Source organism: Meriones unguiculatus, chromosome 1 (genome assembly GCF_030254825.1).
Source record: "Meriones unguiculatus strain TT.TT164.6M chromosome 1, Bangor_MerUng_6.1, whole genome shotgun sequence".
Classification (NCBI taxonomy): domain Eukaryota; kingdom Metazoa; phylum Chordata; class Mammalia; order Rodentia; family Muridae; genus Meriones; species Meriones unguiculatus.
This window is the reverse complement of record NC_083349.1, coordinates 49,788,658-49,807,987: the sequence shown is the minus strand read 5'-3', so window position 1 is coordinate 49,807,987 and position 19,330 is coordinate 49,788,658. Positions and strand designations below refer to the sequence as shown.

The following is a 19,330-nucleotide window of genomic DNA, read 5'->3' as shown; positions in this document are numbered from 1 at the left end:
CATGGCTTTGCCTTCTCACCTCCATTTTCCTCTGGGAGGAGCTGAGGCTTTGCAGCTGGCCTCCTGCACAGTTCTTCTAAATGCCATGCTTCCTGGTGCTTCCATCTGAGTCTACTCTTATAAGCTCTTTTATGAATGAGACTAAGAATTCACAAAAGAGAGACCCTGATTTTCCCTTGCCTGAGTTCATCATTGCCAATGGCTATGAACACACACATTCAGTACAGCCGTACTTCATCACTCTTGCTAGTTGAATCATATACTTGTAAAGCATTGTCAAACACGTTGGGCGCTGTTATACTTACTAGAGCAGTTGAATTATTTTGTTAATTTGGGGTAATATCACGAAATGGACATATTTCATCTGTGAAAACTACATTGTATTCTTTGAGCTCAGTAAAGTCCCTAAAATTGTTACCTAGTTAATTTTTTAAGAATTTATTTATTGTTTATACAATGTTCTACCTGCATGTGCACTGCACATGCCAAAAGAGGGCACCAGATCTCAGTAGAGATGGTTGTGAGCCACCATGTGGTTGTTGGGAATTGAACCCAGAACCTTTGGAAGAACAGCCAGTGTTCTTAACCTCTGAGCCATTTCTGCAGCCCATAGTTAATTATTTTTAAAGATAAAAATTACGAAACTGTTGAAGGAAATGTATGTAAACTGGTTTCTCAAATGATTTAAGTTGTCATCACATTTTATAAACACTACAAATAACAAAAACGATACATTATAGATACTTATTGGAGTGGCAGACTGTGAGATATTTGGCATTCCATGAAAATATTACTTTCTGACTTATCTATTTTCAGTTAAAATTAACTGCGTTTCATCTATTTATGATTCCTGGAAGACCAATAACAGTTTTTCTTTAATTACATCTTCATAGAAGTTAAAGACTCTTCCACGTTCACATCATCCAGGTTTAGAACAGCTGATGGTAAAGCTTCATATTACTCTCCTATTTCTACTAAATTCTCAAGCCAAGGTCCAGCATCTTTTAGAGATGGAAATAGAGCTTTTGGTCTGTCTGTCTCCCTATCTATCTAGCATCTATCTATTATCTGTTTTCATTTGTATGTGAATGTGTGTGAGAGAATGTGTGTGGTGCATAGGTATGTCGTGTGTGTGTGTGTGTGTGTGTGTGTGTGTGTGTGTGGTGTAGGTATAAAAATCAGAAAAGGAGGACATTAGGCATACTGCTCTATCACTCTCTAACTTACTCCCTTGAAACAGGGTCTTTTGAAGAGCCTGGAGTTCTTTAGTTACCCTTCTGTCTGTTTCTTACACAGTTCTGGGGTTACAGACACAAACACACTCAGTCTTTTATTTTAATTCAGCTCTATAAGTTTGCATACAAGTGCTCTTACCCATGGAGCCGTCATCACCTCAACCCCAGAGCTAGCTAGCTTTTCTTTTTCTTTCTTTCTTTCTTTTCTTTCTTTCTTTCTTTCTTTCTTTCTTTCTTTCTTTCTTTCTTTCTTTCTTTCTTTTTTTCCTTCCTTCCTTCCTTCCTTCCTTCCTTTCTTCTTCCCTTTTTCTCTACACTTTCCTTCCTAGTTCTAAATTTGATTTTCCAAGAGCTGCTTTAAATATCATATGGATACAAACCTTGTAACACAAGACCATTGTTTTATCTTAGCTGGCTCCAATAAACTACTATCAGTTAGCTTTGTTAATTTATCTTTGTTTCAGTTATTTTCCTATGGTAGATAATTTTAGTAATTAATATCACACTTTTAATTCATCTTTTTTCCAAATTTTTTACCAGTGCCCCCTGCCAGTTTGTAGGAAATAATAAGCTTCTGAAAAGCTTACATTTTAATAGTTTAATAAATACTGATAGTTTAATTAAATACTGATATTTCCTTTGGGCTTTTTGATGGGAGGTAAGATTTCTGTTGTGCCTTGTATATAATGCCTTCCAGTCAAATTGTGATTTCAGGTAAGTTGAAAGTCATAGCCACACAATGCATACCCAAACAGCTACCTCGACAAAGCCCTTTTCTTTAGACCACATTCCCATGAGTATTCCCTACGTGATCTAAAGAAAAAGACAAAATCATATATATGAGGTTCAAACCCATGGCTTTGTGCATGCTAGGCAAATATTCCACACCTTCCTGAGCTACAGCCAAGCTTTTGAGAAAATCCTCTTTTAGCAATTCTTTCAATTATAGAATTATCAGAGAAATGTTCACTAGATCATTTTGGGTTAAAAGATGGCATGCTTCTGATCCTCATCAGGAGGATAACACCTTGAAAGTTCAGGTTTAGACATTTCTGTGAGAAAAGAGCGATACTAGTCAAATCTTTCGTGGGTAGAGCCCTATGACTCAGGAACACTTTAACATTAGCAAGCAAATGTTGAGATAATCTCATTATTCACCACAGCCTCACATCGGCCTGGAAGCAAACTTTTACTGAAAAAAAATAGATGGGTTGGATTTAGAGATATTCTTTCATCAAACCTATGATTTTACTGTATAGCCTTTGAGGGGCATCAAGGCCCCAAACAAAATCAAAATGGTTCCAATCTGGAAAGAGTTTGAAGTATCGTAGACTTGTAAGCTGGGGAAGTATTCTGGCTACATCTTGAGGTGTTATGAGGATATCATGTCCACCAGCCCAAATGGCAGTTGGCACCTTCATGGAAGTCAGGTCATAGAGGGGAGGACGACTCTATGAGAGAGACCAAAGGCAATCATGAAAAGACACTCTTCATTAGCAGCATGTTAATTCAAATGAATGAAAAGCCTGAAAATGAGTATTTGCTATAAGCATAGCTCTGTTAGGCGATGAGAGAGTAGAAGAGAAAAGTCCCCATGCAATGAATGGTTGCTGCCTTCAGGGAGTAAAGGAAACATGCAGGGAAAGATAGCTAATGAGGCACTAAGGCACTTGAGTACAAACTTTAAGATAGTTGGGTTTTGATAAGTGTGGTGGTTTCAATAAGAATGACCCCCATAAGCTCATATTTTTTAATAGGTGGTCTCCAGTTGGCAGAGCTGTTTGGAAAGGACTGTTAAAGCATGGCCTTATTGGAGGAGGTGTGTCATTGGGAAGCCCACACCATACCCAGTGTCTCTTCCTACCATATGGCTTTGTCTCAAGATGTGAGACCCAAGCTATTGCTCTAGGGTCATGCCTGCCTGCTGCCATGCCACCCACCATAATAGACTCCAACCCTCGAAACTGGTGATCCCCAAATCGAACTCTTTTACAAGTTTCTGTGGTCACAGTGTTACACCGTAGCAATAGAAAAGGTAATGATGAGAACAGGTAAAGATGTGTGTTGAAGGCCTCCCAATGGAGGACCACACTCGTCTTCATTCTGAAGACCACGACCAGGAGCAATAAACTTACCAATGTACCAAACTAAGACATCCAGAACTTTTAGAAAATTTGAAACAAAGCAGAGTCATTTTTTAGAATTCTGTATTAAGACAGACAAATAAAGTCAACTATGGGATGACTAGGAAGGGATAAGTTGCAGACTGATTCTACCAAACTCAGGACAGACAGTATGGGTTTTCTAAATTAAAGCTTTAGTGGTGATGACTAAACTCTCCAAAGAAAATATAGGACAAAGGGAATTTTTCCAAACGGATATAAAGGATTTCAAAAAGTGAGAATAGAAAAATAAATTTACTAATTTACTTTTTACTGAAAGCCATGAGTGACTTTAAGTGGAATGCTGTGTAACAGAAAAAGGCCACAAATAGATTTCTCTAAAGTTTAAGAAAGAATGGAAGGGGGAAGTAAGCCTTTTCTCCCTCTATTTTTAAAAACAGCAGAAGAAATAAACTATTGGAACGAGGACTTCATAAAGTAGACAGATTGAAGAAAGGTTTGTTTGCTTATATTTTGTAAAGAACAGGAGTTTCTGTGAGGTAATAAGAGCAGCTGGTACCAAAATCAGCTTATAGATTGAAAGCACCCCCATGAAAATTCTAATGATTTTTTTGATAAAGATAGATGAAAACATCAAAAATTTGTATGGAAACAAAAAAAACATAAATAACAAAAGCAATTCTAAGCAGAAAAATGTGAGATATCACAATTTCATATTTCAAATTGTACTACATAGTTATTGTGGAGACTTTTTCCTCCTACTGGGTTGCCTCATCAGCTTTCCTATGAGGGTATACGCCTTGTCTTATTGCATCTTGTTATACCATGTTCAGTTGGTATCACTGGGAGGCATGCTCTTTTCTGAAGGGAAATAGAGAAGCAGTAGATCCGGGGGAGAGGGGAAAGAGGAATGGAAAGAGGAGAAGAAAAGGCAGTTGCGGTAGAAATGTATTGAATGAAAAAAAACAATATAATAAACTACTTAAAACAAAACTTTTCTACTCATGCAAAAGACCTGGGTTTACAGCACTCAGATGGCAGCTTGCAACGGACTGTAACTCAGTCCCAAGAGACCTGATATCCTATTCCGACCTCCACTGATAGCAGGTGCATATATGGCATCCATATCATACAGGCAAAACATTTATATGTATGAGATAAAAATAAATAAATCTTTAAAACATCATGCAAGGTAACTTTGTCAAAATGATTAGACATTTATCAAGTACTAAGTGCATAATTTTATGTGTCTGTTTGATTGCATCTCCTTGTTTGTCACAATAAAATACTTTAGAAAGTTAAAAAAATAAATAAAACACAGACATGTAGACCACCTGGACACAATAGAAGATCCAGAAACTGATGACCATGCATTGGAGAAAAGACAATCCTTTCAATAAATGGTGCTGGGAAAACTGGAGGTCCTCACATTTAGAAATGAAATAAAAAACGTCATGGCTCACACTGTAGAAAAGGTCAACTCAAAATTTAACTTCAGTGTGTTTATTGCACATTTAGAAGTCCAGTCCTAAGCAGGAGAAGAGAAAAGTGGCTAAGGGCATATTAAAGGCCCAGTGCTAAATGTGTCTGCAATTCAATGTGTGTTTCCATCAAAACTGTGCATATATTTAACCAGGATGTTAGCTAAGATTGCTGTGAAACAATTTCCATCATTATTCACTCTTAAAAAAAAAACTAAAAAAATTCAGTAACATTGGTTATTTCTTACTGTAATTTGAAATAAAGAAGCAAGAATAACAATTATGTAAAGCTAAAATATATGCTAGGGAAATTGAGATAAAACAAAATATTAATATAGTTAACACCTCTGGGTAGAGTGAATGCAAAATAATTTGTTCTCCTTTGTATATGCTTCTTTATTTCTACAAAGTCTGCATATCGCAAAGATCTGAAGATTAATAATTAAAAAAAAAACTTCATCAGCACCAATGTCAGCAATCATCGACAGGATTGTTCTCACTCAAAAAATTGCTCATCAAAATTTCTCAAAACTCTATTCTGCAGTCTCTGAGGGGCTCACCTGGTTGTAGTGATTCATATTTTCAGCTTCACTTCCCCAGTCATAAGCTCTGAATTCGTCAGATCGGTAAAGCTGAAATTAATGTTTTAGAGACTATTCAGCATAAGAATCATGAGAAGCATGGCTAGTCCTAGAGAAATATCAGGTGAGGAGGGAAAAGAGCATTGGGTTTCCCCAGAAGGAAGCAGGAGTCACATCAATACGGAGAAGGCTGTCCAACACAGAGAGAGACTAAGATGGTTTTTCTTGGTTTAATGGGAGAAGTTCATGGACAAGTAAGCCCTTAGAAAGTTGATGGGCAGCTCAGGCTTTATGTGGGGTCGCCAGTGAGGGGAGCCATGGAAATCTCTGACATGGACGATGTTGCCTGCTTTCTAATCACTTCTCCTTGATGGGACTGCCCTACCAGGCCACAGGAGAAAGAGATGAACTCAGTCCTCAAGCAACTAGATGACTTAGGGTGTGTGGATCTGGGGCTCACGTATTCTGAGGAATAGGGGAGGGGGATGCAGGAGGGAGCGTGGGATAAGAGGTGAGGAGGGAAGGGCCTATGACTGAGATGTAAATTGAATAAACAAATTAATTAATAAAAATAAATAGGCAGTTGAACCACAAAAAAAGAAAGGAAAGAAAGAAAGAAAGAAAGAATTTGTACACTTCAAAATCTGTATCTTGCTGTATCAGCGTACCCTTTACTTCAGCCAAGGACTTATTTTACCAGCTCTAGTTTTAAAATGGGATTGATTTGTGTCACACACTTGCTCTTGAAGTCCAGGAAAATCAAAGCCTGAAGAGGCAACCAGGACCAAATGGAGACAATGCACTAAGCTTCTAGGGACAAGCCACTGTTGCGAGGATGAACTTTCGGCATTGACTGACACAGGAGTGAGGCCGACTTCCCATGACAAAGATGTTACCTGCTTTATATGCAGAATGTTCTGTATTGAAGACCCAGAGGGTGCGTGGGACAAGTACACATCCAATCGACTCTAGGAATTTAAAAACAGTCACTAAGGACAGGCGCTACTTCCCTCAGCAACAGAGAACACGCAAGAATTTATAACAAACAACGGGGCTTTGAATAAGACGGCAAAACCGTCTCCACAGATATACGTCTATGTGAAACATCTGGATATGAGCAGACCTATGGTGAATCGGGAATGGGTTTACTGAGAGAGAAAACAAACAAACAAACAAACAAACAAAAACTACACTCGGTCTGAATCTTGGTGTGGGGCAGAACAACCAGGGGGAGGGCTATGTGCAAGCACAGGACTTGTGTATACAAGTACAAGGATGGTATGTGCCAAGCAGGTTACAGATAGATTACAGAGCCTGAATTTCAGGTCCATATGTTGTTAGTTATCATCTTTCTGACTTTGATCAAATTATTTAACAGCTTGAGTTTTACTTTTATTTTTTTAAATCTACAAAATAAATATATTAACCTAGTAGACGTGGCAGAGCACATCTTTAATCCTAGCACTAGGTGGTAAGGATAGGGAGCAGAGGCTGGGGGATTACCATGAGTCCAAAGCCAATCTAGGCTACTGTGTGAGGCAGTGTCTCAGAAAACCATAACAACAAAGAAATGAACGCACTAAAAATCATGCTCCTAACCTGTTAGGTTCTTGTGGAGAGATAACATAGTGCAAGAATAAAGTAGGAAATCAGTTCCTTCCAAAGGACACTTACATATTCATGGAGATCATAGATGTGAAAATAATAGGGGTCAAATAATGCCTGTGCTTGTACTTTAGATCTTAATGACTCAATTAAACTATTAAACATCATAACTTCTGAACAAGCAATACTTGATCAGTAGTTTCTCGTGGGTCTAGCCTCTGAAAGCATAGGATGAGATGGGATGGTGACCAGCTCTTTTGGAAATGGCTTCATTTTAACTGTCTTGTATTCCTTCTATTTAGTGACCTCCATGTTCTGGTGAGGGATAGCTATGTAACCATTCAACTCTTCAAATGGAGATTCCTTCTCCTTCTTGACTTCTCAACAACAGGAAACCAGTTGCTAATAAAACAGAACCCTGACTTCTTCCTAAGACGGGGACTTCATTTCCTTCCATTCTGTACTAGACTTTCCACAATAAGCAGTGGGTTTTATTCAGATTCAAATTCGCACATTAATGACTGCTCACATGCTGTAAATAGACTGCTTACTCAAACTTATCCTTTCCTAGAATTTTGTTTTTAAATAAATGAACCAAAATGTAGTAAACTGAAATTTCCATAAGTTGTAGCTACTTGCAAACATGTGAGAATCTAGTTAACAGTCATTAGGAAGTGTTCAGTCTCCTAGAGTTGACCAAGGATGGAACCTTTCCTTCCCCAGATCTGATGCTCATGATCTGTTGAGAAACCTAATCCTTCATATGTACTTGATATGTATGTATGTATGGGCTTGCAACACCCACGCGTTTTTCTAGTATAATAGATAAACATAAATCATTGGAAAGGTGGAATTTCTTCAAGCATCAAATGGCCACATAGTCATTACACATACCATATTCATATTTTTTTGGTTGAATCCAGCCCACAGGGACATAAATTCACTACACATTGGTCGGAGTATCTTTTCGTTGCAGATTGTGACGTAAGACATCTTTGCTTTCTCATCTTCTAATAAGAAACCTTTGGTCCCAAATACATGCTGTGAAAAAAAAAAAAACTTTTAAAGATGGCTCGTTAAGTACATTGATATTCCCTTCATTATAAGAATGAACCAATTTGGGAATCTATTTTTACTTGCATTTATTTTCCTTAGTTGAGGAGGTTGCTTAGCAGAAGTGGTAGGTATCAATTTCCAAATATAGAAGGTCATACATTATAGTACGGAGTCTGTGAATACAAGTTTACTTCTCCAGATTACAGGGAGGGCTCCACTATGGAGAAGTAATCTTTCTAATCAGTGATTACCAAGTTCTCACTCAGTGGCAAGAAGCATGAAGGAGGTTTTCACTTTAAAACGGAATACTACACTGAAAGGAAGGAAACGTGGGTTTCCCCCCAAATTTTTCATGTGCATATTGGCTGTATATTACTGTCCTAAACAACCACTCTTCATGATGAAAAGTAGAGAATGAAATACCAAAGAGAACTTAACACTGGGTATCAAATACATGATGATGCTACAAGGACATCATAATAAAATGCCTAGGGTTTGGGAATATAAGCTTGGGCAGATCTCCAGTGGAGTCCAGAAACTGCAAAGAAAAACAGTGGTGAGGGAATAAGAGAATTAGGTCTTAAAGAGGCAGGATACCTCTGACAATTGGAAATGCACACAGTGATAAGACACAAGCATTTTCAGGCTGACATATGATGTATGAAAGTAGACCAATGCATTTTACAAAACTGATGTATTTATAGATGGATGCATATATTCCAAATTAAAAAAAAAAACAATCAATTTACTCAGATGAGTGTGGTGGTACAGGAGTTAGAAGTAGGAGGATTGTTTAAGCTCAATGACTATGGTACTTATTTAGTGGGGGTCTCAAATACCAACAGAAAGAAAAAAAGGAAGAAAGAAAAGAAAGAAAGAAAGAAAGAAAGAAAGGAAGGAAGGAAGGAAGGAAGGAAGGAAGGAAGGAAGGAAGGAAATAAAGGAAATAAGGAAAGAAAGAGGAAAGAAGGAAGGAACGAAAGAAGGGAGGAAAGAAAGAAGGGAGGAAGGAAGGAATGAAGATGGACAGGCAAGGAACAAATTAATTCAACCAACCCTGCCTAGATATAGATAGTGATCAAAACTAACCAGTGACAACACATTTTGAAACAGATAGTTGTTACATTACCTCTGTTCAGAGTAAACAAGACAATGAAACTACTGTGTAACCTATTTGGCCTTAAAAAATATCTTCCTTGTATAGTTCAGTAAATACTTCTTTCTTTGTAGCTCACTAACATTTCCTTTCATTTCTACAATTTTGTCCCAAAGCAGGGTATTGTCTTCTTTTTATAAGAATTATTATGGCTTTCTAATTGGCTTTTTGGCTTTCACAAAAATTCATTCCATTATTCCAACCTCAAAAGACAGTAGCAACAACGTATTAATACTATGCTTTAAGATATGCTATTTGTGGCCATGGAAAAGAGAAAATGAAGCCAACAGAAGATAAACCTAAACAACTCTTGGGTGAATAGAATTCCAAAGTCACAATTGTTAATTGAACAATTATTTTACTAACTAAAAATTACCAGTAACTATTTAAATGAATACTTGAACTATAAGGTATTAAGGTGCTGGAGTAAAGCTAGGTGCTTTAATAGATTAGAGTAAGCTCTCATAAGAAAAATGTAAATTTAGTGAAGGTTTTTTAATGTCAAACCAAGACATTCATAATCATATGCAATTTGAAGAATGTCTTCATAATTAGACATTATGAACTCATTGACCTGCCCAGCAAAACAGACCATTAAAATGTATAAATAGACAATAAACTGGTATAGAACTCAGCTCAGCTGAAAGTCTATGCATGCCTCTGTGTAAATGACTCAATTTAGTAAATTGTATATGGTACCTAAAGATGCTCTGACACAGATAGAAACATAGGCACATATGCATATTCAAGTATACCCTCATGGACTCTGATTTCGATGGCTTTTGTCTAAAGATCCTATTTCCATTTTATACAGACTAAAAAAATAATAAGGATCTAAGTACAAGATGAGATCCTGAGATAAAATTTGGCAAAACGAGGAGCCTACCTTGATTATGGAATTTGGAAGTAGAAAAAAACTGGTAAAAATGCTTGTGGGATATTTGAATGAGATCACAGGACCCAAGGCAAAATTCATTTTGATTCTTTGTGCCAGTTCAGGCATGGTGGAAAAAGCTATAAACCCTGGGAGAATAGGAGACAAGACAATCTTGTGAAAATTTGATATACTTATGCAAAATTTCAGTCAGTGGGAGTGAGTGGGTTTCTGCATTGTACTTTGTCTTCTTACTGCAGTGATCTTGGGAATAAATTGGAAAGACTCTGACTCTCTGCCAAGATAACCTGATTTAGGTTCTAGCTCATCACAAACCCATTAACTCTCCCTCATACTGTTGCTAGACACCCTAACTCATTTAGGGGAAGTGGCAGTGGCTGGAGAGTGAGGGATGATGTGTAAAGCAGTTACCGCCTGGGGAACTCTTCCTGAGCACGTAAGTCTATTGGCCAGCAAGAACTCTAGGATGCTTGGCGAGGCACAGAGCTTCTAGAAGTAAAGTCGGTTCAGTGGACAAAAACGAAACAGTTCTCTCTGCAGCTGTCTGCTATAGAGTAAGATTTCATTGTCATCGTCCCTGGTGACTTCTTGGATATTCAGATGCCCAACATCATTTTCAGAATCCCAGAAAATGTTTCCCTTGGATCCACAGTGATTAAGGCTTAGGCGTCTCCATTTACTCTGCTGTTTTGGTTTTTGCTTTTGTTTTTCCAGCAGTGACAGGGTGCCCATTTATATCCTTGTGAGGATAAGGGTAGGGGTCAGTATGGCACCTGAGGAAGATACCTAGATAGGGGGTATCTAGGTAGTTTACTTTCCCAAGATGCATTGTTGCGTCTCTGCTGGAGATATACTCACAAACACAGAAATACTGAAATGTTAACACTGTTCGGGTCATGGAAATTAGCTGAGCAACTGACTCTGCCAGGTAGACAGCTCGCCTTCGGAGGATGTTTGGAAATGTGTGGATGTGAATTTTTTGGATGTCACATTGACAGTGCACTTCATGGATATTTACATGCTGGAGTCAGAGTTAATACACAACCTCCAAACAATGGATCCTTCCCCCATCTAAAAAGGTTTCTGCACCAAATGCAAGGAGTCTTCAGTGAAACATGCTCACGCGCAAATGTAACAGGGCACGATGGTCTCATCTTTCTTTGGAGACCAGTAAGAATGTTAGTCCTGTTCCCCAGATGCAGGTCAAGTCCCCCCACCCCCATCCCTTACCCTGTCTCTCCAGTGCCTATATATCTCATTGGCGCAGTCCAACCAATGTGCTTTGACTCTATGTCCTGCATCAGTTGGGTTGTTTGGGAGATGGAGGGAGGAAAAGTACTGAACACAGATCCCTGAACATACAAATCAGGAAGTATTAAATATGATATAATTATGATGTGATTGTCTGGCTTCTTTTGGGTTCTCTTATTGGTAGGTTGATAATCTTTTGATCTACATTCTCTTCTGTTCACCTCCTCTCTCAGGCAGGCCTGTAAAATGCCTATCAGCATAAAGAACAGATCACCATCTCTTTTTGGTGATTGGCAGTAATGACAGTAATGGAAATACTTATGCAATATGGAACTATTACAAGATTTATTATTTCTTGTAGTTTTATTAAACCTCAAATGTCACAGCTCCGTGAATGAGTGTCCTAAAACTGGTAACCAAAGTGGAAGATCAGTAACAAATTCAAATTTCTACCAGTATCATTTTCTTTAAACTTTTATTTGGGAAAAGAGTGTTAATTTCTTTTCAAAATGTCTGGGCAAGGCTTGGGATGCATGTGTAGTTCAGTGGTAGAGTCCTTGCCTGGAGTAGCTGAGGTCCTGAGTTCTAGGCCCAGTGTTGCAGATAAAAAAAAAAGTAACCAAATATCTAGGAAATCATAACATCTACCTTTAAAAATATATAAGTTAAAATATTTTTTAATTTTTATTCATCTTATAGCTGTTTTGTAAATATTAAATCATATAAATAAATAAATAAGGCTGGTTGATTTATTAGAGCAAACATTTGTGTTTTAACCAACAAACAAATGTGACCAAGTAGTTTCCATTTGCTCAAATAACAATTAGGCCCTCCCTTTTAATTTATTTAAATTACATCTAGGTTGTGAGGCAGGTATGATGGGTATAAAATCTACTCTTTTTTCCAATTTGTCCCGTTTCATTAAGCTTTGCTCTCTCCCTCAGGTTAAAAGGGGCATTTGGTACCTTCGTCTTTAGAATTATCTCACTGAACTTTGGACATGAACCATTTCTGCAAATGTATGTCACCATGACATGTATGTGGCTATGGCCCGAAATGAGAGAAGGGTTGGGTTGGCCCTTCATACTCAGCCTCTGGGCTACAGGTTCACAGATATACAGGATAGAAAGGTTGTCTTAGCACTGACAGCACAGAGAATGAGAAGCATCACGAATAGCAAGCAATTACTTCGTTCCAGTTCAAAGGTGTGGTAACATAGCCCTTGTAAACATACCTATTGTAGTGCCTAGTGAGTGTCCAATGAAGAACAGTTTCTCCTGACCTGTTTTATTTACAATGAAATCTATTATCCCCGGGAGGTCATATCTGGCCATTTCATCGAAGCTGTAAAATGAAACAACATATAAATACATACAATTATGGTTTTAAAACTCAGACACTTGCTTAATTCTTTTTCTTTTTCACATAGAAACTCTGTACCACCTACTTATGCATACCTACTGTGTGCATATCCTTATGTACCCAGTTAAGTTAGACAATTGCAACTTTTTATGAATTTATTCTGTTTACTTTCTGACAGCAGGAATTGCTACAGGGCTAATATATACTCTTTCAATTTCTGCCTTCTCACTCTCTGTACTCCTCTTTTATGCTTTGGATTTCTTCATGGCATTGATGACTCTTTTTCAGTACCCATCGCTGTTATCATTTACAATTCTATCACTTGCTAACTGAGTAACATTAGAAAAGCTATTTAAATGTTATGACTGCAAGTAGGTCCACTTGGGAAATGAACAGTTTGTCCCTGGTGTATAGAGCTGCAATGAGGCTTGGACTGTATGGAAGATGGAGAATTGCTTAATTTGATCTTCTCATTGTTAGTGCATAATATATGTAGCACATATTTTATATATTATATATCATATATAATATACCCATATATAACATATTAAACATAATATATTAGTATATATGTATACATATTATATATATATATATATATATATGTATATATTTGGTATCCTATAATACCAATGCCCAAAATCCTATATTCATCTAGTACCCAAACAGGAGAACAAAAAGGACTATATTTTACTCAGTAGGATCAAGTACTCCATGGGCTTGTAAAATTCACATGTGAGGGGAAATTGGTACAACCAACTGTGAGAGAATTGTAGTGGCACCTCACATGGAAACAGCCTTACGCTTCCTGCCGAAGATTAGAGATACAAAATGTTTCTCTAGTCTTGCTCCTTCTACACTAACCCTAACAATTTACCCCTTTCCTTTTCTCTTCCAACCCTATCCAGGGAATGATGACAATTAATTGGTATAAAAATGATGTGCTCTCTATTCTAACAGCAGGATGCACGTCAACTTGGTGCATAGGTCCTTGGGAAAAGAAGTCTATGAGAGACAAACCTGTCCATTAGTGTCAGCAGAAAGTAGTTTTACTAAAATCAATTGTCAAAACACCAAAAAGTTCTTAACTGTTCATTAACACTTTAAAACATCATATTGAAGTTTTTCTTAAAATGGTATGCTAAATAATCTTTCTCTCTTCCCTTCTCTCAGTCTTTTCTTTTATCTTTTTGCTATTTATTTGTTATTTGAGGTACAGTCGTGTTTAAACAAGGACCTAACTATGGCTACCCTGGAATTCACAATATAACCCAGGCTAGCCTTTAACTCATGGAAATCCTCTTGCCTCCCCAGTCCTGACATTAAAAGTGTGAATGCCTGGCAATATGTAATATAATCTCAGTTACAGTTTCCTTAAATAAATATAACATACGCATCATTTTTGCAAAATGTATTGCCCATGAGAAAAGATTTAGCAAAAAAACAAAACAAAACAAAACAAAAAACAACCAAACAAAAACAAAAAACAAAATCAGTAGAATTAATTTTTCTCTTTGCTTTTTCCTTTTGGATATATTAGAAGCCACAGGGTGTTATGACCCTAATATTTTGCCTTAGCTACAAATTTACATTTAAAGAAATCTCCTCCGATTTCCCAGAGATTTTACTTAGATATGGTTTACCTAAAAGCCCAGAATTTCTCTTCATTTGCTGAGAGAGTTTTGTGTCTTCTTGACCAAGTGTTCCCCCGACTGTTTCCCATCCACACATCATAACCCGCGTCGGCTAGAAGGAAGCCCAGGCTTCCGTTGGCAAAATTCTGAAGCCAGTAAGTATTGTCTGCGAACAAGGCATGTTGCATGTACACAACTGGCCGGGGACCTGGACAAGGGGGTATGAAGAGAGAAGGCAGGAGAAATTATAGCCCAGGACATTACAACATTACACACACACACACACACAGCATTACTTTCCTCTCTTTTCGCCTCTGGAACATATGAAATCATGGTGTTTAGCTGCCTGGTGTAGACACATCAGTTTTTTGACTTAGCACAGTTTAAAAGTACCTTCTATTTTGAGGAACATTCTGCAGATGTGCAAACCAAGCGTTGGATAATTAAATAGCTTTTCTAAATGGCCTCCTTGGTAACAAGTTTCCAAGCAGAAACTTCAAACTGATTGAGTCTCATGTCAAAGCACACACTGGTGTCTGCTTTGTTCCCTGCGTGCATTTATAGTCATCCCTTTTTCATGGTTTGGCTTGCAAGTTTTTAACCATACCATGGTAAAAATCAGTACACGTTCAATATAAACCATACTTCGATTGTGACTGTAGATTTTTCTTGGGCTAGCAGGAGCAACATTGTATACTTTCTAGATGGTACACAGGGCGGACTTGAGCTTCACCTCCTAGACAGCCATCAGGATCAGAAGTGCAAAGCACTACAGTGCATTCTAATTTTGAACTATACTTAGTTAATTTAGGTGTATTAAACAATTTTTTCCTCAGGGTATTTCTTAATTTACATTGGATTTATTAATGCATAATCTTATTCTATATTGATTAACACCATCATGTATGTCTTAGAAGTGGCTTACAAAGATGCAAAATTTTTGATGGTTAATAGAGCTCTGTATCAGTTTGGGGGAGGAAGAGGAGGTACATGCAAACAGGAACAGGTTACTTCCTTGACAAACTTTCACACTGTTCCCAGCTTTTGCTCACTGGGAAGCATTTGTAAACTATGAACGCAGAATAAATGCACCATCCTTCTGTGTGGTCCCCAGACTATGAGAGAGTGCATGTTCAGTGAAGTGAGAGGAATTGGGGTTGCTGATTAAAGCAAAACAAAACAACGACACCAAATTTAATGACTGGCACCGTAATTTAATGACTAAAAATACAGGCCCTGGAGTCAGGCTGCCCAATTTTAATTTTTGGTTTTGTCACTTATTATTTACTTTGTGCCTGTTTCATAAGCTGCCTGGACTCATCATCTTGAAATGGAGGTGCTTAGTGTTGCTGGGAGCTTTTTAAGTGATAAAAATATGCAGAACAACACAGCTAACAAATGCTTCTGATCTTTGCAAATTTTCCTTTCCTTAAATTTATTTCTATAAATAAAATTCTTCTCTCCATTACTTTTTCTCTCTCAGGTTTGTTGCCTGATTTAATAAAGATAAAACAAAAAATAAAACAACCTCCAAGATCCAAGGTGACGGTACATTATTTGTAGTATGGCCACCTCTTAGGATAGATCTTCCGTTAAAATGTGTTTCTTGTGTACATGACAGTTAGCTCTAACTTGCAGAGCTTTATTTTCTATGGGAGACTTGCCCGCATACCACTCTGAGCTTTGACTTGAGAACCCCTGAATCATGCGTTGCTCTTAGGGAGAACGTAGACCACTGTGATCGTGGCGGCTGCGTTGCCACAGAGGATGGGTGGTGGGAAAGAGGCTTCAGGCACAGGATAAGCACGTGCCAATGGATAGTTTTTTCCTGATATTTTGCAAATCATTTCTTTATACTTGTTTTAACCTCTGCACACACTAGGTGCAGTAGTTTCTATGCTTTTACATGTTTAATTCCTTATTCTAGAATCTGGACCTTATCAAAACACCATGTTCTTCCAGTTCACAAACTGTGCCTTTGATCATGGCTGCCTGAATGTTCTTTTGCATTCTTAGAGAAATTTTCAAAACCCTGTGGTAAGAGAAAAGATTGATTCTAGGGAGATGAGAGGAAGCACCTTTGGGTATCCTGCTGGAGTCAACTTTATTCGGCCTTGCAATCCTTCTTCTAAATGTGCAAAAACCGGCTTTCCCAAGAAGCCAGCAATGAGTTAAGGAAAGTCAGTTCCACCTTGGAATTTACACCTAAGGAGCGGGCATGATTTCCCTCAGAAAGTTTTTGTCTTGCCCTTTGAGTCTTTAAAGAATTAGAAGGAAAAGAAAGAGCTTGCTTGTTAGCCGTTAAAAGACCGTGGCAGTAACTTTGACTTTTTAGGACAACTTTCTCTCCCCCAGTCAACAATTAGCATTACATTTCAGTCATGCATCTTTCCCCCTAGGAGCCACATCTCCTCTACCTGTCTGCCCGGTCTGTGCTCTCCCGTGGGGAATCCTGTTGATGGCGAGAATGTACCCATCTGCAGTGGTGACTTCATACTCCTCACTGGGGTAGCCGTTGTAGATGATGAGCTCACTCTGCAGTGGACAGAGTTATTCCTCCTCTCAGGTGACACCACAAAGAACCAGACAAAGGGACTATCGAGTTAATGGGGGTAGATTATATGAAATCTATAGCCATAGGTACTTAATTAAATAAAATTAAATTTATTACATACAGTCATCATAAAAAATAAACAAAATGCTGCTAAATATTTAGCATTGATTTTCTTGACAAGGTTGTATTTCCTTGTTACATGTCTTTTGACTCTCCTCTAGGCTTTAGAGATGGTAAACTTCCATGCCTGTCATGATTTATCCAAGTGGCTTTGAAAGAATGAATTTAACGGGCCCATTGATGTATATAAAAGACGTAACATGTTCTGTCTTTTATAGTATTCAGTCAAAGGAGACAATCTACCAGCCTGACACTTTCAAAAATGTTGCAAATTGTTTCTCTCATCTGAGATTTTTGCTATAGCAGGGCTGGCCCTTCACAATCCACCACCCACTAACCCATGTTAGGACAAGTACTTTGGACTATACCAAGACTTACAGCATTCATCCACACTTCAGGATTCACTTTAGTTTCCAAATCTAAGACTCCAACAGCACTCAAAGTTCCACATATGAAGCAAGCCGTTGTTAAAAATAGCCACATCATAGGAATGCCTGCCATAAAACATTTAATGTTCATGGGTTAATCTTTTCCATCTGTGTTGACGACTAAAATGAAAATAGCACCCTGCTGAAAATTCCAGTGACATCGAGAACGCTGGTGTTTTATGGAAGAAACAAATACAGTGAAAGTTACTTGGAGCGTTAGTCATCTAATGGCATGATCTTAACCCAATAGGCGGCCTTTCAAATTCTATTTTAATTAAGAGTTTTTAATGACCCTGTCTTTCTTCAGCTGTAAGTTCAGAAGACAAGTTTTAACATCATGGCAAATTAAACACTGCAGCCGCCTCTATCCCGGTCTTTCATCCCAGAAAGCAAACAGGAACAGTGAACAAATGGAGTTTCCACTGAGTCATCACACTTGCAGTAAGTTTCTAGAGATGCGACGCTTTCCCATGCACTCTTCCCAAAGTCCAGCCTTGCACATTTCACACGCAGTCACACTCCATTGCCTTGCCAGCATCATCTGAGCAAGTGATCTCAGCTTCTGGCTGCTGCTTCAAGTCCGCCAGCCTGCACTGGAAGCTCAGCCTCTCCACAAGCAAGCCTCCTGACTGTGGGTTAGGGCGCTAATCGCTTTGCGTCTTAGCTCTCTGTTAGTTGCATTAAGATAATAACATCATGACTTTTCTCATAGTGTGACAGGGAGGACTAAATGAAATAATAATAATAGTACAATGTGAATTCTTTCGGAAAGTTTTTACCATTTTTTTCTCATTGTTAGAACGAGCAAGAGGCTGATACCAGAAATCCATTACTATATCCAATTAGTTTCTAAATTTTAAAAGCAGTTTATTTTTGTGCATATGGCTTTTCATACATGCTACATCTACTTTAAATTTTTATCTGCATATGTTATATATAATTTTTAAAAATTGGAACTGATAATAGTATCTATTGAAAACTTCTAAGACAGTCTTCAATGTTTAAGTTATGTTACTTAAATATAAAAATCTCCATAAATTTGTTACTAATAGTATTTTCATGTACTAGGCTTTGAGACACTTAGGATCTGCCCAAGGTCACGGAACCAACAGGTGACAGGTCTATAATGGGCATGCAGACTGCCTCACTACAGAGCCCTTGCACCTGATGGCTGCTTTCATGTGCCTCCTAGTTGCAATGAACCCATCTTACCTACTTAGGTGAGCTTCACCTGTCCAGAGGACGTCCGGACTTTTGCTTTTCCATCAGGCTGAAGTGTGAGATGTGACTGCAGTGACAGTTAGAAGCTAGAGAAGTGACAAACAGGAAGCTGGTGGAAATGAGGAAACCTTGGACTATGACACGCCCAAGGCGTCTCCCTGGCACACCAAATGCATGATGCACTTGTAGGTTGGGAAATAGTGGTCTGCATGATGCCAGGTAATCAGTTTGGCTGAGTCACTAATGTTTGTAGTTTGTGTCTGTCATTATTGGGAGGAATCACGAACATTTTCATACCAGTGATTCAAATGGGGAAACAGAATGTGTTCTGAATCCAACTGGACAAAATCAGAGATAACAGGATCTTCCCTCCAAACCCAACAGCATCATGGTAAGAATCCACAGAAACCATGTATGAAAGTACCGGTGTCAGCTAGGTAGTGTGTGGGGGAGCAGGTGAGTCAGGTGAGACGCAATCCAGTTCTTGACATAAGACCAGGGGGAGTGTGGTGGAGCAAACTCACCCACTTGTCAAAGGGCTTTGACCGCTAGTAAACTTTGGCAGCAATCAATTTGATTGTGGATCTAGAAGCCATTCAACTTCTCTCTTAAAGAAGGCAGAGACGAA

General features: G+C 38.2%; 1 protein-coding gene across 1 annotated transcript; it reads right to left on the bottom strand.

Moving 5' to 3' along the window:
• Window positions 1–1,552: 1,552 nt before the first annotated feature.
• Lipn (lipase family member N) lies at window positions 1,553–18,780 on the bottom strand. Its single transcript, XM_021657975.2, has 10 exons — window positions 18,694–18,780; window positions 17,432–17,547; window positions 16,797–16,914; window positions 14,389–14,587; window positions 12,618–12,727; window positions 10,124–10,260; window positions 7,920–8,066; window positions 6,317–6,388; window positions 5,400–5,471; window positions 1,553–2,686 (listed from the first exon to the last, which is right to left on the bottom strand). Exons 2-10 carry the CDS (start codon window positions 17,537–17,539, stop codon window positions 2,453–2,455), a joined length of 1,197 nt encoding a protein of 398 aa, XP_021513650.1. The 5' UTR covers window positions 17,540–17,547; window positions 18,694–18,780; the 3' UTR covers window positions 1,553–2,452.
• Window positions 18,781–19,330: the final 550 nt, after the last annotated feature.

What these genes read in the sequence shown, in the direction of transcription:
- Lipn (XM_021657975.2), bottom strand. Translation starts at nt 17,539, where the DNA reads ATGATGTGGCTATTTTTAACAACGGCTTGCTTCATATGTGGAACTTTG. An exon ending in ACCAAAAAAATATGAATATG is followed by an intron (nt 6,389 to 7,919) that starts GTATGTGTAATG and finishes TTAAATTCCTAG; the next exon opens with AGTCGATTGGATGTGTACTT. An exon ending in ATATGAATCACTACAACCAG is followed by an intron (nt 2,687 to 5,399) that starts GTGAGCCCCTCA and finishes TCTCTCTCATAG; the next exon opens with AGTCGTCCTCCCCTCTATGA.